We start from the raw sequence: 24,288 nt of genomic DNA on the forward strand, positions 1-24,288 counted from the left end.
GTGCTCAAGGGACCAGAGGAGCTAGAATGTCAACAAGTGAATAGAAACGTGTTTCTCTCATTACTCAAGATCTTTGAAAGGATAAAGTGCATCACAACAGATCTGACTTCTGAAAGAAGTGGATGTGGGGAAGGGGAATACTTTACCTTCAGTTCCTGGGAAAGACATCTCATTTAATATCTTCAGTGCAGGTAGGTTTAGCTTACCTGAAAATGCAAAGAGAAAGAAAAGACAACACGAAAGAAGAAGGGGAGGACAAGCCAGTCCTCTTATCCTGCTTGAGAGGTCAGAAAGCAGGGTAGAAGAAATAAGACCACAGGACTCCAAGTTTGATTTTGTAATCCTTTGAAGGATTTTGGAGGCACTGCAATTGAGCAGTGCCAGGCTTTACATGGATCTGCACAGAATTAACTGGATAGGCAGCCCAGAGAAGGCAGTGGCTATGTTGTGTCACTGTTTAAAGAATAAAGACTTTGTACTCTATCTGGAATTTGTGTGAAAACTCAGAGGCGGTCCCGCTCACTGCTCCTGGCAGACATCCCAATGGCTTCTGCATCCAGAACTGGGGGAAGGGAGATGGAAAGCAAACACAGTAAATCCACTCCCACTTCCTCCCACACACATCTCAGGGGATCAGGCTGTTTAGCGAACCAGAGAACAAGAAGGAATTCCAGAGCAGGAAGAAGAATTTGTTCTCCATGTTGTTAAAAGGAGCTGGCTTGTTTTTGCAGGACTTGGTGTTTATTGTGGCTTACTGGAAATTGCTATCTGCTGTTTTCTTGGATTTCTGTAAGTTCCGCAGTACAACAAGGTTCAACAGTAAGTTGCTGCGCTGATTCCTAGAGGATGGTGCTTTTTGGAGTTATGGATTACAGATTTGTTCTTTTAGTTTAACAGCTAAGGAAACTCGACAAGCCTTAGGCCCCAGTACAGTGTTTGTTGCACTCACGGTGATGTGTGAGCATCACGGGAGCACAACTTTCAGAAGGAATCAATCTCTAAGAGAAAAAGCTGAATATACATACTATTTAAATTGATTGTTTTCTTTTTTTTTTTTTTTAAAAAAAGGTATTTCTTCTATCCCTTCAATAGGGACACTGTTTGTAAAATGGCCTGCAATAAATCAAGGAGCACCACTTTTTATTGTGTCGCAGCCAGTGCTATTAAGACTGAAATGTCTTGCAGTGCTACTCAGCTTCTCAGTTGACATTGCAGTGTTGTTAAGATTGTACCAAGTCTCAGTCTAAACGTGGCTGTAACTGCTGTCAGCAGTCAACTGTAGCACATGAAACTCTGGGGATGCAGTGGAAGGCAGCAGAGGTGCTGGACCAGCTTGGAAAACTTCTCAACACCCATAGGAACGAAAGAGAAAGAAGGGTAGCAAAACAAGGATTTCTTATGGTCTGGATATTTCATATTTTGATCACCTTTCACAGTGAAGAAATTAATATTTTTAATTTAATTCAGTGTACAGCAGAGAGATGAAGTTTGCCAGTACCAGAGCAACCAATTTATCCTGTGCATCTGGATGATTGTTTACACAGTTCCTGTGCAACATTTTCTGCAGATTTCTTGCTCTGCATCTATTCACAAGCAAAAAGAGTGCATTCCCCAAGCCATTTTTTGTCCAAAGCAACTAGCTCTACCTTTTATTTCAGCAAGCATAGGAAATTGCTTCCACTTATGAAGTGTGCCTCGAAAAGAAAAAAACAGTATATTTAGAAACAGAAAGGTTATTTTTAGGCTTTGAAGTCCAAGGTTAATTCACAGAGTTGGAAGGTAGAAAAATGGGGCTGTTAAACTTATAAATGGCATTAAATTTGGAAGTTCTTTATCATAATGATATTTATGTTTCTGGAGAGTTTTTAGTAACGTTCAGGTAGAAGCACCTCCCTAAAGGCAATAGATGGCATCCAAATCTGAGAGTGTCACATTCATTCCCTAAGAGTTGCACAGTAATTACTAGTTCCCAGGCTGGCTTTTATTTGAGGCATATTTTGTAATTTCTAAGCTCAGTAAGGATTAGTTTATTTTCCTGAAGTTAAAATACAGTTTGATGTTACATAAAGAGTGAGACACTAGATTTACATATCACTGCCTCCTGTTTCACTTAATAGAAACCCTCATTTCAGTGAAGATCAGCAGTTTTGTGCTTCTATTTAGTAACCAACATCTTTAACACCGGTTTAAAGTATTTAGTGCTCTTGCCAAACATGAGTCTGAAGTTAATGGCAACTGAAAGCAGGCTGGATCCTGTAATGCTGCACGCTGAGCAGTGCCCTCAAAAGTGCTTTCTCCTACATTGCAGGGTCTGCTCAAGAAGGCTCTGCAAATAGACGTTCAGAAAGTTGGAGGCTGCACTGGCAAGCCCTAGTGCACTGCATTCTTGTTGTCAGCCACAGCACTGGCAATGTGGTTGTGATAATACAGGGTAGTTAATAAGCAGCTTCTCAGACAAGGTCACCAGAGCTGCTGGGCTCTCATTTTTTTTTTACTTTAAATATTTTTTAATTTTACATATATTTTTCTTTTTTTTTTTTTTTTTCCTTTAACCAGAATCATATGACAAATGATGTGCCTTTTTCATACAAGGGGAAGCCATGAAGTTTACCAGGGAAGACAGCGGTAAGAAAATGTATGCACTGTGGAATCTTTCTTGTATTTTTAAATGTTGTGCGTAATAAAATGTAAACAGATCTCTGAAAAATAAAAATTGTTGAGAATCAAAGAGCAGTTAATATTGATTTAGAACTAGATCTTCTCATAGAATCATAGAATGGCTTGGGTTGGAAGGGATGTCAACAATCAAGGCTCATCAAGTTCCAATGCCCCTGCCAACAGGCAGGGCTGCCAGCCACGATCAAGTACTAGACTAGGCTGTCCAGGGCTTCATCCAGCCTGGCTTTGAACATCTCTAGGGATGGGGCATCCATAAACTCTCCAGGTAGCAGTTCCAGCACCTCACCATCTCTCTATAAAAAAAAATCCCCCTGACATCTAACCCAAATCTCCCTTCCCTTAGTTTAAAACCATTCCCCTTTTGAGGCCTTTAAGCCTGTTTTTGTTTTTTGTTTTTTGTTTTGTTTGTTTGTTTATAAAAGGCAGAGGTTTAGGAGCATAAGTACTGTATTACATTAAATATAGATTTATCACATTGTGCTATCTCTTAATGAACTAGTAGTCAGTAGATGTTTTCTAGTACATGTGCTTTATTTCAGGTGAACTACTTCTCACAAACGTGTTGAGCAACTAAGATATGTGCTGAGATAGATTTCTAGGAAGATACCCAAGGTTAAACCCATTGCTGCAACTTTGCTTCTGCAGATGGTACATAAATGTGGTGCTGTTTTTAGCACTGTGCCCAATGGATACAGTACTCAAGCTATTGCCATTTTAACCAGTTGCATGGCAAAATTTCTGCTCAAATGAAATGAAAAAGTACTGGTTTCAGAAAATATTCACGAGCTCCATCTGCAGGAAGTATTTGGTAGCTCCTTGCATCTGGTCAATCTTAATACTCTAATAATTAAAAGTACATTATAAAGCTTGCAAACATTTTTTTTTTCTTTCCATTTTAATTTTAACTTCAGGAGCTGCCTAAGTATTTGGCTCATTTTGTGCTTGTCTCTAAGAACCTGTATATCAAGTCCTCCAAAACCCAATTTTTTACTGATACTGGCTGATGATCTTGGCATTGGAGATATGGGTTGTTATGGCAATGATACTATCAGGTAAGAATTCTACAAAATAAATTACGCCATCCTGGTAAATTTCAGTGGGAAAAAAACCCTGCAGTGGTGGCAGTATTAGAAAATTTCTTATTAACAGACCAGTTTATCTAGATACACTTCTTTCCAAAGCATGTTTAAAGTAAATGTTCTACAGTAATTCCTCTAGGAAAAAAAATTGCACAAGCATGCTTGAGTGACTCTCATGGACTTTTAATTTTCAGTATGTATAGTCAGAAATTTGTAAATGTGCACGTGCCTCATATTTTTCAGATATGTGTATAGTTTGTATGTATCCACAACTCTTTGTGTGTATCCACAACTCAGGTGCTGAAACATTAAGGACTGAGATCAGGATATCATACCAGCTAATTACTCTTGTTGGCTTGTTACAGGGTGACACCTCAATCTATAAAGCGCTCTATTTATCCCTACTGCAGCTTTCAGTCTGGATAGATCTTGATTGATAGAATGATTGTGTGTATTTATCCCGTGTCTTTTCTCATCTATTACAGTCTTGCAACTTGAGCGCCCATGTCTAGTAGTGTAATTTTTTCACTGTGCTTCATGAGCTTGTGATATGAAGTAGAACTGAAATAGCTTTTCTTTACACATGAATAAAAATCATATTGATATGATTTTTCTTTTTAGGACACCTCATATTGATGGTCTGGCAAAGGAAGGAGTGAGACTTACACAGCACATTGCTGCAGCTGCTGTCTGTACTCCCAGCAGAGCAGCCTTCCTGACTGGCAGATACCCCATCAGATCAGGTTGGACCTCTCATAGTTCACTGCAGTTTGTCTAGCCATTGTTGCTATTAAAAATCCCTTTAAACAAACCATTCTAAAGACTGGTTAATCTAAGGCTTTGGGACCTCAGTGAGATGGGCAGAAATAAAGATGACTAGATTTACTGATTGATTTCCATGGGAAAATCCCCACATAAAGCACATTTCATGTGGTTAATTGACAACACAGGAATGGATGAAAATCAAAACAAGCACCAAAGGTATAAACAAAGTAGTTGTTGAATGTTGAATGTAGTATTAAAATTTATATTAAGCAAAGTATTTTGATTACCCTAATGAACATTTTAATAATGAAATCTGTCAGTGTGTGGAATAGTTCTCAATATAACACACACGTTTAATTCAGTAAGTATACACGTTTAATTCATAAGTATACAACACGTTTAATTCAGCCTTTTAAAGTGAAGACAGAAAACCATCCATGTTATCTCATGAGGATAGCTTGTCTGATCTCACTCTAACTTGCTAAAGGAGCTATAGCTTTGAGCTTCATGGATAAATGTTTTGGGTTCTTTTTTGGTTTTCGGTTGTTTTGTTACTTTGTTTGTTTGTTAGCTTTGCTTTTTCTTTATTTTAAAAATTGCATTTCCTCTCCAGGCATGGCATCCAGCACAGAACGGCGCATTCTTTTTTGGAATGGGTGTTCTGGTGGACTGCCACCAAATGAAACTACTTTTGCCAGAGTACTGCACGAGCAAGGTTATTCTACAGCACTTGTGGGTATGAGACACAGAAACTTGATATCTAATGTTATTCAAATGAGATTGTTTCTGTAAATGTTTTTCTTTGCCAAAATATATCCATCAGATATATCAGGATCAGATAAACCAAAGTTTTTTTCTATGGAAAACTTTAAAAATCAACAGGGTTTTTCAAATTCCACTCACAACCCAACCCCCAGTAGTGTCAATACAATATAGGTGATAATTCAAAAATGGAATGTATGTGTGGAATACATAGATGAACACAGCAAGGAAAAATAACTGCAGAGGAGGAGAATATCTTTCTTGCCTAGTACAGTTTGCTTTAGAAGAACCAACATTCAGACAGAGCAAAAATATGTTGTCTGACAGTTGGTACCCAGCTCCACAGTGGTCTTAATTCTATCTGATGGCTAGATTTTCTGTTACTTACTCATCCTTCTTATCATACAGAATAAAAAGGTCTTAATTTTCTTCTGCTGAGACAAAATAGCTGGAAGAGTTCTATTGCCTCCAGGGGGGTTGGGATCAGAATCTGTGTTCAAGAAAGAAAATCCTTTTAATTGTTTGCTATTTTTTTCTGAACAGTGATTATATGATGTGTCCTTCAAGCACCTCTCAATTTTATACTCTTCTAGGTAGTGACAGGTGCTGTGTGCTTAACTGTAATAACTGTGATTTTTATGCTTCTACTTGGATTCAGCACAATGAAGTGTCCTTCATTTCCTAAACTGAAATGAGTCTCAGTGATGAGAGTCTCAGGGCTTCACACAAGCTTGTGCAAATGGAAGATCTATCCCTAGCTCGTTGCAGTCTGGTATAGTTTGTTCTATAAAACACACTCATGTACAGGAGCACTAAGCTTATTAGTAGATCTCTGATGTTATTTGTCTGGTTAATAGGTCCAAAGCCCATGGTTATAGGCTGTGTCCTTCAATATCACAATAATTACACTGCTCTGTAAAATGACTTCATTAAGTTTCATTATCAGTGCGTGACATATTCTGATATGTCCAATTGTACTGGATAATTAGAGTGGCCTATTTTGCTACTCATTTTAGGAGCGCTAGTTTGTACAACTTATTCCTGAACTTTATTTTTGAATTTGAAGGTCAGATTGAAATTATGTGTAAATTAGTTCATATTTTTTGCACTTAGTTGTTTCTTTTGGCACAAGGGATTCTCCCCACCAGGCCATACACTTAATTGAAGTCTACTTTATCATACAATTAGCCTGAAATATTGCAACCATATCAGTACTTAGAGAGGTGCCTGAGCTGGACTGTTATCTATGTGGAATTATGTTAGTTAAGTGAAGAAAAAGAGCTGTTCTCTCAGATACAGTGCCAGGAGAGCCTGTCTTATTCCAACTAGCTCCTCCCTTGGTTGCACTTTAAATGAGGAGTGCAGCCAACGTTTTAGAAACAAAGGCAAACATACATGAGAGAAATGATGTTAGTTTTAATACTTCTGTTTTGTATTTCCAGGGAAGTGGCATTTGGGTGTGAACTGCAAATCCCACCGTGATCACTGCCACCACCCTTTAAATCATGGCTTTGAATATTTTTACGGCATGCCTTTTACTCTTCTGAATGAGTGTCAAGGCACAGATGATCCTGAACTGGCCAAGTCTTTGCAAGATACATATTTGCTTTATACACAGATAATCTTCCTGGCAGTGTTTACGCTTTTGTTTGGAAAACTTACCTGCTTATTCTCAGTAAAATGGAAAATAATAGTATGTGTTACCATCTTTGGTCTCCTGTATTTCCTTTCCTGGTTCTCCAGCTATGGATTCACCAAGTACTGGAACTGTATTCTGATGAGAAACCATGAAATCACAGAACAACCAATGAATCTAGAAAAAACTACTTCTAATATGCTGAAGGAGGCAGTTTCATTCATTGAAAGGTAACCAACAAAAACAGTATCACTTCTTAAGGATTTTTTAAATAATACAATTGCTCTGTCATGCACTACTGGGTTACACAGCTGGCACACCGAAGTATCTGCTCCTACTGTTGGCCATCAGCAATTTGCTGTTTTCTGGCATCCGTGTAATGTCAGCACCCAACTGCTGTCCTTCATCTTTTACATAGCTTGTTAGCTTCTCAGGAAAAGGAAGATGATTTTGTTGCGTTTTTGATTTGTTCACAATGGAGTCCTAGCCAAGGACTGGGCCTGCAAGCAGTAGGGACAGAAAAAATGATCTTAGCCTGATGAATGAACTCCCATGTAAAGTTCCATAAGTTAATGTTTTGCAAGCAGGAGACTGATACCGAGATTTGTTTTGTTTTACCAAAGTGTCTTTCATTTAAAATGCTACCAGCTAGAGTTAAACTGACTGCTAAGTTCTTAGCAGTATTCGTGTGGCAAGTTTGGACATATCCCTGAATAAGATTGTATTATTTCCCTGAGGGCTTGCTTGAAGATTTTGTTGTTGTTTTTAAGGGGAAATGAAGTGAGAGAAATCTCTTGTGCCTAACTCTGAACACAGACAAGCTTAGGTTTCTCAAATATCCTGCTTTATCTCTAGCTGCCAGTATTAAAGGGATGCAGTTCCCTTCTGGGTGCAGTATCATACCTGCTGGTTTCACATGTATATCTCAGATACTCAGTGACACCAATATTTAGGTTTAAGCAAGTGAGTCCTATTCTCCTTGCCACTGAACGTGTTATTTAGAATCATAGAATCATAAAATGGTCTGGGTTGATTTCATGCTTTACATGCATCTAATTTGGAACCAGAAAAAAAAAAAAAACATTACTATTTTAGTCTTTCTACAGAATCAAAATCTTTGAAGGGTGTTTTAATCCCCTCCATCTCCCAAAGCCTCAAAAATGCAAGATATCAAAATCTGATTTTTTTTTTTCTAGATAGTCACTACCATGCTGCTATTATATTTTGTTTAGAGTGGTAGTTTGCAGAGAGATGACTACTCTTGTTTTCTCTTATTTCAGAAACAAACGCAGACCATTTCTTCTCTTTTTTTCCTTCTTACATGTTCACACCCCACTCATTACCACAAAGGAGTTTCTGGGAAGAAGCAGGCATGGCCTGTATGGAGATAATGTAGAGGAAATGGACTGGATGGTGGGTAAGTGGTGATCTCGAAGAAAATAATTTATTTAAATATGGAAGATGACAGAACTCACCATTTATATATGACGAAAAATCTTGCCTTGCATATATAGTTAGCCCCAAAGGTTGCCATTTCATTACAAATCCTCTTTTCTTATTCTTAGTGTGAATGTGGAAACTTTTCCTATTTTTAATTGACACACTTCAGTGTTGCAGTGCAAAATTATAGAATCATAAAATCATTTAAGTTGGAAACAACCTTTAAAGGTCATCTAGTCCAATTGCCCTGCAATGAACAGGAACATCTACAGCTAGATCAGGGTGCTCAGAGCCAGGTTCAGCCTGACCTTGAATGTCTCCAGGGACAGGATATCCACCAAATCTTTTGGCAATCATTTCCCCTTTTTCTGTCACAACAGACTCTCCTAAGGAGTTTGTCTCCTTCTTTCTTACAGCCCCTGTTTAGATATGGAAATGTCACTTGGATTAGGTCTTCCCAGAGCCATCTCTTCTCCAGGCTGAACAGCCCCAGCTTCAGCCTGTCCTCACAGCAGAGATGGTCCATCCGTTGGATCATTTTTGTAGCCCTCATCTGGACACACTCCAAACAGGTCTGTCTCTAATGTACTGAGGACTACACATCTGAATACAGTATTTCATGTAAAGTCTCACCAGTGCAGAGCGGAGGGGCAGGGCCACGTTCCTCAACCTACTGGCCATGCTTCTTTTGATACAGTCCAGGATACAGTTGGCTTTCTGAGCTGTGAGGATATACTGCTGACTCACATCCAGCTTGCCATCCACCAGTATCTCCAAGTCCTTTTTGGCAGAGCTGTGCCCTATCCTTACAATCCCCAGCTTGCACTCATGCGGAGGGTTACTGTGATCCAGATGCAAGACCCTGCACTTAGATTTGTTGAACCTCATGAAGTTATCCTGGGCCCACTGCTCAAGCCCATCTAGGTTTCTCTGGATAAAGTCAGATAATCAAATATTACAGAATCATAGAATCACCAAGGTTGGAAAAGACCTCCAAGATCATCCAGTCCAACCGTCCACCTACCATCAGAATAACCTCACTAAACCAAGTCGCTTAGTACAATATCTAAATTTTTCTTGAACTCTTCCAGGGACAGTGACTCTACCACCTCTCCAGGCAGCCTTTTCCAGTGCCTGACTACTCTTTCAGAGAAGAAATTTTTCTTAATATTCAATCTGAACCTCTCCTGGAGCAACTTGAGACCATTCCTTCTCGTCCTATTGCTAGCTATGTGGGAGAAGAAGCTGACCCCCACCTCATCACAATCTCTTTTCAGATTGTTGTAAAAGAGCTATAAAGTCTCCCTTGAGCCTCCTTTTCCCTAGACCAAGCAATCCCAGGTACTTCTCATAAGAGTTGTGCTCCAGACCCTTCACCAGCTTCGCTGCCCTTCTCTGAACATGCTCCTGAGCCTCAATGTCTTTCCTGCAGTGAGGGAGCCAAAACTGTGCACGGTATTCAAAGTGTGACCTCAGCAGAGTTAAGTACAAGGGGACGATCACTTCTCTGATCCTGCTGGCAACACTATTTCTTATACAAGCCAGGATGCCATTGGCCTTCTTGGCTACCTGGGCGCAATGCTGGCTCACATTCAGCCAAATGTCAACCAGCACCACCAGGTCCATTTCTTTCAGCCACATTGTCCCAAGCCTGTAGCATTGCCTGGGGTTGCTGTGGCCAAAGTGCAGGGCCTAGCACTTGGTCTTGTTGAACTTCATCTCACTGGCCTCAGCTTGCGATCCAACCTGTCCAGATCCCTCTGAAGGCCTTTCCTATCCTAAAGCAGATCAACACTTTCCCCCAGCTTAGTGTCATCTGCAGACTTATTGAGGATGCATTCAATCCCCACAAGTCATCAACAAAGATACTGAATAGGACAGGCCCAATATTGACCCCTGGGAAACACCTCATGACTGGTTACCAGCTAGATTTAACTCATTCACTACCATGCTCTGGGCCCAGCCAACCAGCCAGTTCTTTACCCAGCAAAGGGTGTACCTGTCCAAGTCACAGGCTGCCTACTTCTTCAGGAGAATACTGTGAGACACAATATCAAAGACTTGGCTGAAGTTTAGGTAGAGTATGTCAACAGCCTTTCCCTCATCCACTTGGCAGGTCACTTAATCATAGAAGGAGATTAGGTTGGTCAAGCAGAACCTGCCTTTCATCAACCCATACTGTCTGGGCCTGATCCCTTGGTTGTCCCACACATGCCTAGTAATCTCACTCAAGATGATCTGCTTTATTACCTTATCTGGCACTGAGGTCAGGCTGACAGGCCTGTAGTTCCCTGGATTCTCCTTACAACCCTTTTTGTAGAGTCACGCTGGCAAGCTTCCAATCCCTGGGGACCTCTCCGGTTGACCAGGAATGCTGACAGGCAATGGAAAGCAGTTTGGTAATCATCACCGCCAGCTCAATCAGCACTCTTTGGCAGATTCCATCTGTCCCCAGTCCAGGCAGAGTAACAGGTCTCTGTTTACTCCAGAATTATGGGGAGTTTATTCTGCTCCCCATCTGAGACTTCCATGTCACATGGTAGAGTACCCCAAGTACAATTGGTCTGACTTTTAAAGACAGACATAAAGAAGGCATTGAGAACCTCAGCCTTTTTCTTATCTTCAGTGGTCACATTGTCCCCCACATCCAGTAAAGGATGGAGATTCTCCATAGCTCTTCTCTTACTGTTAATATATTAAAAAAAAAAAAATTGTTCTCTTTTACCCTAGTGAGCAGGTTGAATTCAAGCTTGTTTTATGCCTTTCTAATTTTCTCTCTACACATCCCAACAAATTATTTGTGCTCTCCCCGTGTTACCCATCCCTTCTTCCCCAGGAGGCAGACTCTCTTTTTCTCCTCAGAAAAAGTTCCCTATTCATCCATGCTAGTCTTCTTCCCTGCCTTTTATGGCCCTTCCCTCATCTTATGGCACAGGAGGACAGCCTGCTCCTGTACCTCTAAGATCTCCTTCTTCAGAAACATCCAGTCTTCCTGGACACCTTTACTCTTCAGGACTGAATCCCAAGGCACCCTCCCTGCCAGTGCTCTGAATAGATCAGTGTGCCACCTGGAAGTCTAAGGTAGCAGTATTGCTGACGTTCTTTCTAACTTGACCAAGAATAAAGAACTTGACCATTTTGTGGTTGCTCTGCCCAAGACAGCTCCCATCCTCCACATCTCTTACCAGTCATTCTGTTTGTGAATGGCAGGTCTAGCAGGGCACCTTCCCTTGTAGAATCTCTTACCAGCTGTATCAAGTTAACTTCCACACGCTCTAGAAACCTCCTAGATTGCTTCCTCTGTGCCATATTATATTTCTAGTATAATTCAGGAAATCTGAATTCCCTCTTGAGAACAAGGGCTAGCAATCAGATATACTTAATCTGCGCCATTTGCCTCACTCCCAACCCCATCATCATTCCCCCCGGCTCAAGCAAGCCTTGTTTTAACAGCTTCCACCTTTATACCTAGTTTAAAACCCTCTCAACGAGCCCTGCCAATTCCTAGGCTAGGATCTGTTTCTCCCTTTGAGACAGGTGAGACACATCTGCAGCCATCAGGCCAGGCACTAAGTAAATCCCCCCATGATTAAAAATAATAATAATAATAATAACAATAATAATAATAATCCCTGTGATTGCACCAGCCTCTTAACCATGCATTTATGAGATGGATTTTCTTGGTCCTCTCACTATCCCTTGCTGCCACTGAAGGGTTATAGGAAAACACCATCTGGACTCCTAATCCATCAACTAACTGCCTCAATGCCCTCAAGACCCTTTTGATAGCCCTCAGGCTATCAGTAACAGTGAAATATCAGTAGGGGATAGTAACCAGAGGGATGAACCGTACTAGGAGCTTTTCTAGTATTGTCCCTGATCCAGACCCCAGGAAGGCAGCACACCTCCCTGTGGGTAGGGACTGGCTGAAATACAGGGTCTTCCATTCCTCTCAGAAGGGAGTTGCTTACAACAATTACCCTTCTTTAGTTTTTTGATCACATAATTAATTGGAATATACGTTTATGCAGTTGAATACCCTCAAAAGATGAAACTTGTTCTGCTGCTGAATACTGCATTATATGTGGTGGGTTTGTTTTTTTTTAAAAAAATTAATCCTTAGAACAGAAACCAGAACTCTCTTCTAGCCAAAAGGCCAAATTAAAAGGACACAGTGTTTCACTTAACAATTTAATTAAATTTAAAAACATAGTATACACTTGGAGCCCAAATTTAGACCTAAACCTTAATTAGTAGTTCATTTTTACTTCAGGAGGAGGAAGATAGCTCCTATTTGCATTTATCCAAAAGCGAAGACCCTGCTGACAAAGTATTCATCTCCTGTCCATGATTCTCTGAACCTTTTCGACCTCCAAAAACCATGCTTAAAAAGTTGTAGTTTGAGAAGAGTCTGACTGCCTGTGATTGGCAGGTTGAGCACCTCTGCTAGATCTCGTTGCACCAGAGAACTCTGGTGCAATCTTCTTACTGTCACTTGGCAACAATCAAATTCAGGCACAAGCTACTCAAGCAGAACAGAACAGCAGAAGTACAAAGGTACAAAGAACATGTGTTGCATTGACTGAACGGGATGCTGCTATTGAGAACAAACATGCTAAAAGATTTGGGTCTAATTCAGACCAGAGAGGCCTTGAGTCTTCTTTGGCTAGGTGTCTATTTGCAGGGAAGATCAATAATAAAATGAGCTGACCATTGGCTCTTGTTTTTACCTTGCACACAACAGCTGTTTCTGCTGCTTCTGTAGCTATGGAAGCTGTTTGCAGTGATTGTATTTTGATGTAGTGAGTGATGAGAAAGAGCAATCAGGGGTAAATTATACACTCTGTGTAAATGCTTCATGCTACCAGTACTGAAAACATTCCTTATGAAGTTAGATTTGAATTGCACTCTGCAGAGTTTTTACCACTAACATCCTGAGAACATTTTGGCTGATTGTGTGAAGCCTGATTTCAGAATGCTCATGTAGCTCTTGGTGAGACAGTTTTTTGTTTGTTTTATTGACACTACAAACAAATTTTGGACACATTCAGCAGCTTTCTGTTGGGCTCTTCTTACTTCCATAATTCAGGATTATGCATTGCTTGCGGTTGCTCATAACAGAATTCACTGAGGTCAACACAATGACTGGCTACACTGAATTTTAAGTCAGTGAAAAATCTGACTATATCTCAGGATATTGTTATGTTGTTTTGCTTTGTTTATAGGTAGGCTTCTGGATGTTATTGACAAAGAAGGCTTGAAGAACACCACATTTATTTATTTTGCATCTGATCATGGAGGATCTGTAGAGGCTCACAGAGGAAATGCCAGATTGGGTGGATGGAATGGTATCTATAAAGGTAAAATTTTAGTGGCACATGCATGCATAAGACTGCCTATTGAAAAGAAAGCAATAGAATAAAGTATGTCCAGATATGTTTAAAAAGATATTTCCTTCTCAGACTTGAAGTCCAAAAACAAAACCTCACAGATTGTCCAAATGTGTATACTTCCTAATTTTCCTCTGAAATGTGAAAACATAAACTTGTGTCCTTTAATATTGCTTCTTTAAAGACTTACCAATTCTTGATATTATTGCCACGAAGTTTCTCCTAGACATCCTTCTTTATCAGTCTTATAGGTTTATTAAAGCCTGCCTTTCTGGAGATTTTTAGTTTGTTCTTCTTTCTATCCTTGAGGTTTTAAATTTTTTATGGTCATTCTCTCCCGACCCACCTCCCACATGGTCATTCTCCACTGATTCTTTCTTTAGTATTAAATGCATAAATATTCCCTTCTGCTTGCTTTTTCCACTTTGTTTGCCACATAGTAAGAAATAAGTTTGTTTGTTTGTTTGTTTGTTTTTCCCTCAGTGTACACAATGGAAAAAAAATTAAAACAAAACAAATAAATCCATTTCTAAAGCCCACTGCTGATTAGCATTTATCTCTTTCTTCCACTTCTCTTAGATGAACTCTATTCTTCTTTCTCTGTTCCTCACTGAATACTGTGAAGTAATAGAGTGCTACTTCATGAGAGTGTACATCAATGCAGCAAAGACTGGAGATGAAACTATGTCAACAGACCTGATGAAATACCTTAATCCAGACTGAGATCCTCTGGAATTTCTGTAGTTGTCTAAGTCATGAATTAATTCTCTAGACTTCTATACCCTGAAAAGCCACTGTGATATCTTGGGCAGCTTGGCACTTACTGTATAACAGCCTGAAGACTGTTCCCACCATTTACATCCCAACATAAGATGCCACACGTTAAAGTGTAAAATAGAGAGTAATAGTAATGACTTTATTTTTGAAGAATGGATCTTGCACTGTAGCCATTCTACCATTCTTTGCAATTTAGTGTGTTTGCATTAAAAGTATTTGAATAAGAAAGTTGTAAAATTCCTTGTTATGCATGCATAAGAAATGTCTAATGTATACATAAATATATGTATTTTTCCCTCCTATTATAGGTGGAAAAGGAATGGGAGGCTGGGAAGGAGGGATCCGTGTTCCAGGAATAATTAGATGGCCAGGAGTGTTGCCTGCAGGCATAGTTATCAGCGAACCAACAAGCATTATGGACATTTTTCCAACAGTGGTTCACTTGGCTGGAGGGATAGTGCCTCAGGACAGGTACAAAAGAAGCTTCCTAAACCATGTTTGCTCGCCTTTCTTGTTTTAGATAGAAGCTGACTAAGTGTCACACATCTTAACACTCACAGGTTAAATTCTGTTAGTTGCTAAAAAAGAGTTCTCCAGCAATCTTTCTATTTAGCTTTCCGCATATTATGTGATTATATGGAAAAAAAAGAGAAAGATAATATATGTTATCAAGGATGCTAGCTAACTCAGTATTCTAATCATTGAAAAGACACTTAGTTAACTGGGATAATTCAGAGGACTTTAAAAAACAAACAAACATAAAAACCCACAACTGCTTTAGACTTAATTTTATTTAAGATGGGCCCTCTCCAAGCCTGGTTCTTTGTGAGCAGGGAATATGGAACAAATGCCCTGCACCTGGATGCCAGTAACGGAGAAGTATGTTCCTGGACTGTAAAAAAAACATAGAGCCTATGTTAGTCTTCTCTAAGAACAAGTGAAAGGCTGGGTGACTAAGCCATTCTGAGAAGGAGCATAAAAGCATAAAAGTGTTGCACAACTAAACCAACTGTTAGTCAATTAATTGTCACCATTTTGACAACGCCTATCACTGATCTCAATTTCAGGGAACCAGAACCAGTGAACTTCCCTTCTCTGCAGTTATCACTTAGCCCCAGGAAAATTACAGTGATGATAGCTTATTTCCCCAGAATGCGTGAAGTAGCTGCAATTGTACAAACTGCTAGTAACTACTAATCACTGGCCACCACCCATCCAGACAATTAAAACTGTCAGACGTAATAAGCTGAACTGTAGTTAATTTTAGAAATGACATTTGAAATCCTAGCGCTTTATCTATGGAGAGTTAGTACTGATCACACTGCAGGCAGGGTGCAATTCCTGAACAGTCTGATGACCTCAGTCCTCTTCACCAGGGTAATCGACGGGCGCACCTTGCTGCCGTTACTGCAGGGAACACTGCAGCACTCTGAGCATGAGTTCATGTTTCACTACTGTGGTGTGGTTTTGCATGCAGTACGGTGGCACCAGAAAGACAGTGAGTATAAACATTCCCCCTGCAGCCTGTGGGAGATAATTCAATGACCTCTCATTTCCAACAGAATAACAGGTGACAACATTTATACACACTTTGAGTAAGTTTATTGATTCAAGCACAGTTCTTTTGCAACGTGCAGAATGAGCATTGTTGGCTATCTTGCCTTGCCTAAGGTGAAGCGTTTTGCTCCCTGAGTAGCATAACTTTAAGAATATTGATGTTGTTGCAGTATTTCTATTGCTTTTGATGTGTGTAAGGCTTGGACATAGTAGGCACAGTGGGACCTCTCAAGGGAAGAGCACAGGGACAATCACCTCCCTTTCCATGCTGGCCACCCCTGTTATTGATGCAGCACAGGATGCAGTTGGCCTTCCAGGCTACAAGCACGTACTACTGGCTCATGTTCAGCTTTTTGTCCACTTTCAAGTCCTTTTCCACAGGTATGCCCTCAATGGGTACTTCTCCAAGACTGTACACACATGTGGGATTGCCCTGATCCAAGTGCATCACCTTGCACTTGTTGAATCTCATTATGTTCTCATGGGCCCACTCCTCAAGTCTGTACAGATTCCTTGAGATTGTATCTCTGCCTTTTATTATATCAGCTGTACCACTCAGCTCAGAGTCATCAGCAAACTTGCTGAGAGTACATTTGATCCCACTGTCTATGTCTTTAATGAAGATGTTGAAGAACACTGGCCCACGATGGACCCCTGCAGGGCCCCCCTAGTCAGTGGCCTTCATGCAGCTGTTGACCACAACCCTCTGGCTGTGACCAACCAATTCTTTTTCCACTGACTACTTCACCCTTCAAAGCCATATCTCTCCAATACAGAGATAAGAATATGGTGTGGGAACACATCAGTGAAAAAGACCCTTGTAGAACTCAAGAAGATGATATCAGTTGCCCTTCCTTTTTCCCCTGATACTATCACTCCATCGTAGAAGGCCACCAGTTTGGGCAGGCATGACGTGCTGTGCTGGCTGTCTGGGATCACCTCCTTGTCTCCCATGTGTCTTCCAGCAGAACGTGTTCTGTGATCTTCCCAGGCACAAAGGTGAGGCTCACAGGCCTGTAGTTTCCTGGGTCTTTCTTTCTTAAAAATAGGAGTGATGTTTCCCTTTTCCAGTAACCAGCAACTTCACCTGACAGCCATGACTTTTCAGATATGACGGAGAATGGCTTGGCAACCACATCAGCCAGTTCCTTCAGGGCCCTAGGGTCCATGATATCCATCCCCATAGATTTGTACAGATTCAGCCTCATGAAGCAGTCTCTGACTCCATCTGTTCTTACAGTGGGAAGGATTTTGCTCCTCCAACTCCCACCCAGAGGTTCAGGAATGTGCGAGGCAGGGAAGCCTGACTGCCAGTGAAGCCTGAGGCAAAGTACCCCAGTCTTCTCCAGCCTGTTGAGGACTGTCCTCTGTTCATCAGAGTTGGAGAAAATATAGAAAAGATAGAAAACAGTAAATACAACAGAATTCCTTAAATCCACTTCTTCCATGAAGTGGATTTAAGGATTTCCCTTCTAGGAAAGGGCTTTGTTTTTGTTTGTTGTCCCCCATCCCTTCTTGGGAATTCTTACTATCTCTTTCCCAGTTATTAGACAAAACTGTTAGGAAAATTTTCTGTCTGGAGAAAAGAGAATAATTCTTAACAAGAACAACAAATAAAAGGACGAGACGGGGAAGGGAGAGGTTCTGCAGCTGCCTGTCTTCTGCTGCGTCGCTGAGCGCTGCGACCTGCTCAGCCTTGCAGTCCCAGCGGCCAAATCCTTCTCTGGCCGCTGCAGCTGAGCAGTTGGACGCGGTCACAGCTCGGTGATCCCGGCCTCAGCAGCTGAGGGGGGAGCGCCAAGGGGCTCCGTTATTGACTTGGCGCAACTGCTTCAGGCCGCTGCTGAGGGGAGCAGGAGCGGGAAGGCGCCGCCAGGGGGCAGCGCGGCACCGCCAACCGCCGTCACCGCCACAGCAGCGCCGTGAGAGTCAGGCGTCAAATAAACAGCTTAAACGGGGAGACTATTGAAATTTAACAACAGTTCAATAGTCCTGCAGCGATGTTGCCGGCCTCGCTTTTCGTTTTCAAGTTCGGCAGAGCCTGCCGAGTGAGCGTGGCCCCCCGCAGGCTTAGGCGTGGAGCTGCCCAAGGAGCCCGAATAGGGCTGTAAGAGCAGGAGGAGACATCGAGAACAGCCACGGCGCAGAGACGATGGTTGTCCCTCCAACTGCGATAGCTTCACTGCCAAAACGTTGGTTCTTGCACTCACTGAAACCGCAGTTTGAGCTTCAAGCTCAGCCCATAGCTCCAGGCTTCAACCCACCTAATTTGTTAGCCCATAAACTCGTTAGCAGTACCTAAAACTGTGCAGGAGCTAGGAACTCAGATCTCCTGTGCCTCCGAATCCATCACAATTCATCGAGATCTCTTTTTAGTACATGTATATTCCATACAGAGGAAGCCTCGTCTGGCTGCAGACTCCTCAAAAACCTCTGCTGGAGGAGTCACACTGCACTTTTCTAGTGAAATCTGAATGCATGCACCACAAAGTTTGAAGAACTGCTTTTTGGGTTCAAGTACTGCTCTCCTCCCCTCCTTCTCATGTGTTGCCCTCCTTCTCACATCTTGTCCTCCTTGGACGTAATAAGGTTGATCTACACCAGAATTTTAGTTCAGACCAGAAGTATGCTTTTGAAGCAACCCATTCTGAGCATACCCACTCACCATGATTTTATTTGCATCACAGAATGGTCTTAAGACTGTAACTTTAGTTGTAGAGGAAGCCAAAGTGTGAAACAAACTCATACTCCATACACTTGTACCACAAGCAGATGTTGAGCCGACAGGACCAGAGAGTAAACCCCCAGAGAAGCACCCCCAAACAAGTACAGTGTGGAAGTCAAGTCATTAATACTGCTTTTGCTGTACAGATCAGTTTTTAATAGGTCACACTACTTGTAACGTAGATATGGAAACCACATCCAGACGTAAGGTGTATTTTATGTTCCCACGAGACACTAAAGTGCTGCTACAGCTGTCATTCATGCCTTTATGTCATTTATACCACTGAAACACAACTGCTGCTGGCTAGGTCACTGGAAACAATCAGGCATTCTGCATATGAAATTAAATACTATTGTTTTGTTTATTGATTGAAAATAAATAAATAAATTTATTTATTGAGTTGTTTGGCTCAACTTTCATCTGGGACAGGAATTCTGTTCCTTTGCACTGTGCTGATGAGCTTCTAATTTAAAATAATCTGATTTAATGCACAATATGAAGGTGATATACCTTTAAATGAGCGCAAGTGAGAAAATTTAATGTCCATTCCCTTTTATTTACTGGACAGGCTGAATATGAAGCCATTGTGTCTTGTCACCACAATCATAAATTAAGCACTCCACTAGAGCTGGAAGTGTTAAGCTAGAAGAGGCTTATTAGCGATAGTCCATTTCTTTCTGCTCATTAAGTTGATTGATTGTTACCAGATGGGCTTGAGAGATGTTTGGATTGAAGAAGCAGGTTTTCTTTCCCTTGGATATATTCTATTAACACGTTGCCCTAAAATTCACACACATTCTTCAAATTCTGTCAGAGCTACTTCAGTAGCAAATTGCATTTCCCTTTGCTTCTTAGGAAGGGCCATACCCCCCTGCTAGTTTCAGTGGTGCTGATTTCCACCACCTTTTATTTTATTTTTTATGACCCTCCATAATTCAGGTGTCTACTCAGCTCACCAATACAGGTTAATTACAATCAGCCTGATTGTATCCTTCCCAATGACCTAACAAGGACCTGGCTCTCTCCCACTCTGCAACTTCAGTAATTCTTTGCAGCTGGGGAAAAAATGGATGATAAAAATGTGCAGAATGTGAACAATTCTCCTCAGACACTACACTCCTGTCTCTGAATTACTGTGCAACGTGTTACGATGAATTCATCTCAATTACTAAAGAAAAACAGTGACTGTTTTTTTTTTTTCCTGAACAATAGTCACAAACTTCTTTACTGTAAGAATTCATACTTGTCCATCTCGTATTTATCTATTAAACAGTGATTTTAGCTATATTACAGGAGTACAGCTAATCTGGGAAATGCGCTTGGCTTAAAGGTTACTTGCTTAATTCCTTCTGTAAGTATCTGTGCTACCCAGCCAACAGATAGAAGACCCAAATCCCATACTTAGAAAACCCTGATATGACTGAGAATGCTTGCATTTTTGTCACAAGACAAAAATGTACTTTTATTCACAAGATAGGGAAAATTAGGTAGCCTTAGAACAGCAAAGCGTGCACCAAAAGCTAAGGAGCTAAGGAATACATGTCCTCATTAAGCACCAGCAACAGTGAGCCAATTTCCTTTATAAAATCAACCTTTGCATCCCTGCTCTCAATTTCAGCAAAATATAAGTAAAATCTATCATTTCTAAATGTACTATGTAAAAACACAGGCACTGAGATATCATCCCTCTCAAAAATGCAGTAGAATAGCTTAGAAGGACCTGGAAAGCGTGCAGTAGAAATACGTAGCCAACAAGCAACAGAAGACGTTCAGTTAAAAAATAGTCTGAGATTTAATGTCTGTTATTTGCTCCTCATCATCTTTTACATTGTTGTTTTTTTTTTTTAAATTTGATTGAACAAACATGTCCCAGCTATAGTGATACGGCAGAGTCAGAAGAATGAAACTACAGAATCCTGGTCACAGAGCTCAGCACAGGGGACAACAGACAGACAGGCTGAACCAAAACAGAAATGCCTTGTAGGAACAATGCAGATGTCAGCTAGCTGTGCTCAGTGGCTCTAAATATTGAAGTCCCTCTTTTATTCTCTGCCCATTTGCAGAGGCAGGATCTAATTGCTGTCTTTTTGCTGGGCACAGTTCTGCTTCATCTTGGAGTGAGTTCAGTATAGTGATTCCTCAAGACAGTGAGAGGAATAAAGGGAAAAGAGGGGAGATGAAAGAAAATATCCCCTTGAACTGTATTTCCTCTGTCATTTTTTCATTAACAGTTAAAGATCTGCACTTAAAATACAAGCCCTAAAGTTGCAAACTGATTGCTCTCATTCTGTTCACTTGAAAACTATTTTCGAGATTTTGTTCTCATGGCCAGCCATTAATGCCATATTTGAAAACATGCTTGAAAGTAGGCACAGGCATGTGGTGTATCAGTTTGTGTCCAGATGCTGTTCTTGGCTTGGATACAGAGAGCTAACAGAAGAACCAGCTACTCATACCTACATCCAGAAACACATTTTCCATTTTGCCCAACAAAGAGGCATACACAGCTTTAAAGGAACACAGGAAAGGGGCAGAGATTCTCTCTACACTCAAAATGTTAGACCTAACCATCCATGAAGTGTAAATAGCCTTGCAAGTACCGACAGCCCAGGTGTGCCCATGAGTCATTCTGAATCCCTGCCAGCTCCCAGCATGTCTTTTTTTCTGTCTGTGACAACCACAATACACGCTCACAAATAACACAGAACTTGAACCAACTTCTCAGGGATCTCCCCGGTGCCTACTGCCATTAAGCTGTTCAATGTGCTTCTGTTGTAACAGGAGGTACCGTATGGAAAGCTCATTATGCTACTCCACTGTTCCAACCAGAAGACTCTGGAGCTTGCTTTGAAAGAGGAATTTGCCCATGTTTTGGAGATGGTGTAACCCATCACGACCCTCCACTGCTGTTTGATCTGTCACAGGATCCGTCAGAGGAAAATCCCCTAGCCATGGACACCGAGCCTTTCTTTGATTCAGTAATGAAGAGAATAGGGAAAGCTGTAGAAGAGCACCGTAAGACCCTGACCCCAGTCCCACAGCAGCTGTCTCCTTACAGTAATATGTGGAAGCCATGGTTGCAGCCATGCTGTGGCACATTTCCATTCTGTTGGTGTGACAAAGAAAGCGAGAAAGCCAATGACACACTTTAATACCAAAATCGATTTAGTTTAAAAAAAAAAACAAAAAAAAGTAGCAATTTTCACATCCACATGACTACAGTCATATAGAGATGGGGGACAAATTACACCAGAGTAATTGAAAGGGACATTCGTGATGCTTTTTGTTCAATCTAAGCCTGTAGTTTTAAGCTGTTTTTTTTTTAAAGAAATGCTCCAAACACGCTCTGCTGATGTGAACTGTAAATTCTATGCCTCTAATGGATAGTTCTAGATCAGATACACAGATAACTGAACCGAAGTGTCTTCCCCTACTGATTTTCAACTTAACAAAATTATGAATTACAAGAGATTAAACTTGAATTGCTGCTGTGTTGCAGGTAATACGCTTGTTAAGGCAACAGGTCTGTGCCCAAAAGGATCTCTCTTCAAGGTCTTATCTTTTTAATGAAAAGGCTGTTATGTGCTTTACAGCACAGTTGTGCATTTAATTTGGAAACACACTAAAACACAGTGGCCTCTAAGAAATAAAAACATTCTAGTTTATAGCAGTATTTTGCCTCATCTTTACATTTACTTATCTGCCATGTAAGAGTTTCTGGAGAAGAGGGGAAAAAAACCCAACAAACCAACACTGATAAATGTGTTTTAAAAATTAGGTAGCTAAAGTTACAATTCCAAATCCAGCATTTAAGCATCTAGCTATTCTGAAATGCTAAACCACTGCAATTCCAACTGACACGCAGCTTCCATGTTAAATGAGCTCCCCTGTAGGAGCATTGAAAATCATCATCCAGCTGCCTGGACAAGATAGTCCCAAATTTCACAATCCCCGAGACCAATCTATCTGTAAGCTGCATGTCCCACTTCGGCATGAATGCTCCTGATTTTATGGGAGTGTTGAAATGCCCCCATTAAAAATGTGCTTTGTTTTGGAAGACAGTACTTTGGTTTCAGTAGGTGTTAAAAAATCCCCTGCACACACTAATCACTTCAGTGTACAGGTCACATCCTATGAGCCGAACAAGTGTCAGCACTCTGCACAGTCATTAGGGAAAGGTAGGGAATTAAAATATCTAATCCTCTCTTACTGCCCTCTGGTTAACTGCATTCATCTCTCAATATATAATCCTGACCAGGTTCTTGCAGGGGTTTTGTGTCAAATCCAGTTTTTAGGCAGAGGTTGCTGCATTCTCCGGCTCAAAAAAAGAAGTAAATTGTGTGGCGGAGACTCAGATTCAAAGCTCTAAACCTTCCTGAACACTGTGACTTCATTCCTACTGCTTAGCTGAATGTCAGCAAGATTTCAAAGGCAGCACAGAAAGGTAAGAACAGCCCAGCTTCAGATAACGTTTCCTTAAATCTGGCGGCACTGCAGAACCAGACCAGTGCCACTCTGTTCAATACTAAGGTCACTCAAGTCACTTTTTTTTTTTTTATCTTGTAGAAAAAGGAGATAAGGCGGCCAAGGCAGCACAGAACTGACAGGCTGATAAACCCAGAGTAGTGTGCAGCTCTCACAGGTCTTGAGCTGTCACAGCAGGTCCCAGCCCTTTCACCAGCCTCAGGACAAAACAGCACGCATGTGCCTGGGATGAGATGCTTTCTGCAGTGCTTTCAAGCAAGCTCCTGACGTATATGCCCTGCATGGATGTCACCTGTGTGCTAAGTCACAATGTTCTTTTGTTCCAAACAGCACAGGTTGTGACCGTGATGCAGTACCAAACAGTCTCCAAACAAACATTTCTTCATGTTATTTCCTGTTGGTATCTTTCCTCTAAAAGGACACCAAGGAAGCTATGCAGACATTACTTTGCAAAAATCAAAAGGCTAATCTGACAGTGAACTGCTAGGACAGTTCAATGGCAGGTTTGACAGAAGTATCTAAAAATACATTTGTTCTTACAGCTTGATAGCATTTAGATCTACATCAGCTTTGCTGAGAACCTGTCAAAAGACTTGACATTTTTCTGTGTCTGACAGGGGTTGAAACCAGAGCAGCTGTACTTCACTGGATTCATAACAAGAGAAAATACATAGCATAAAAGACCAGGCATTTTAAAGCTAGTCTGGCCGATTCTGGGATGGAGGAGAAATCTTGCTGCTAAGTGAGGAACAGAGCCAAAAGCTGTTTTCCAGAATCAAGCCAGCCTGTCAATAACATCTACATTGCCAGTTAAGCATAAGCTTGTTCTCAGCTCACCCCAGCACCCTCCTTACCCTGCCTATCTGGTTATACACAGGAACGTGCCCAGTCACAGGCTGGGCCAGGACTAATGGCAGGAGGTGTTCAAGTAGCAACATGTCATACAAGCATAGGGACACAGTGCTGTGGACAGACTGGGAAGCCCAGTGCATC

At 41.1% G+C, this 24,288-nt stretch overlaps 1 protein-coding gene across 7 annotated transcripts; it reads left to right on the top strand.

Annotated features, from left to right (window-relative positions):
* On the top strand, positions 1-23,254 carry LOC122156114 (arylsulfatase H-like). 7 transcript variants are annotated; one of them, XR_006167383.1, is made up of 12 exons: positions 586-789; positions 2,557-2,625; positions 3,591-3,731; positions 4,380-4,501; positions 5,137-5,259; positions 6,728-7,151; positions 8,202-8,338; positions 13,587-13,721; positions 14,837-14,999; positions 15,905-16,026; positions 16,972-17,084; positions 21,592-21,678. XR_006167383.1 is itself a non-coding variant. In XM_042810622.1 (11 exons), the coding sequence occupies exons 2-11, from the start codon at positions 2,601-2,603 to the stop codon at positions 21,960-21,962; spliced, it is 1,773 nt and encodes a 590-aa protein (XP_042666556.1). In that variant the 5' UTR covers positions 1-191; positions 2,557-2,600; the 3' UTR covers positions 21,963-23,254. The 7 variants fall into 7 exon arrangements, 6 of the variants coding, with proteins under 6 accessions (XP_042666556.1, XP_042666553.1, XP_042666558.1 ...); XM_042810622.1 differs by lacking the exons at positions 586-789; positions 16,972-17,084 and adding an exon at positions 1-191 and having other exon boundaries at positions 2,557-2,635; positions 21,592-23,254; XM_042810619.1 differs by lacking the exons at positions 586-789; positions 16,972-17,084 and adding an exon at positions 2-191 and having other exon boundaries at positions 21,592-23,254.
* Positions 23,255-24,288: the final 1,034 nt, after the last annotated feature.

This window comes from Centrocercus urophasianus, unplaced genomic scaffold (genome assembly GCF_019232065.1).
Source record: "Centrocercus urophasianus isolate 14NV4802_14NV808 unplaced genomic scaffold, USGS_Curo_1.0 seq_12, whole genome shotgun sequence".
In the NCBI taxonomy this organism is placed as follows: domain Eukaryota; kingdom Metazoa; phylum Chordata; class Aves; order Galliformes; family Phasianidae; genus Centrocercus; species Centrocercus urophasianus.

What these genes read in the sequence shown, in the direction of transcription:
- LOC122156114 (XM_042810619.1), top strand. Translation starts at nt 2,570, where the DNA reads ATGATGTGCCTTTTTCATACAAGGGGAAGCCATGAAGTTTACCAGGGA. An exon ending in GTTTACCAGGGAAGACAGCG is followed by an intron (nt 2,626 to 3,590) that starts GTAAGAAAATGT and finishes TTTTAACTTCAG; the next exon opens with GAGCTGCCTAAGTATTTGGC. An exon ending in TTATTCTACAGCACTTGTGG is followed by an intron (nt 5,260 to 6,727) that starts GTATGAGACACA and finishes TTGTATTTCCAG; the next exon opens with GGAAGTGGCATTTGGGTGTG.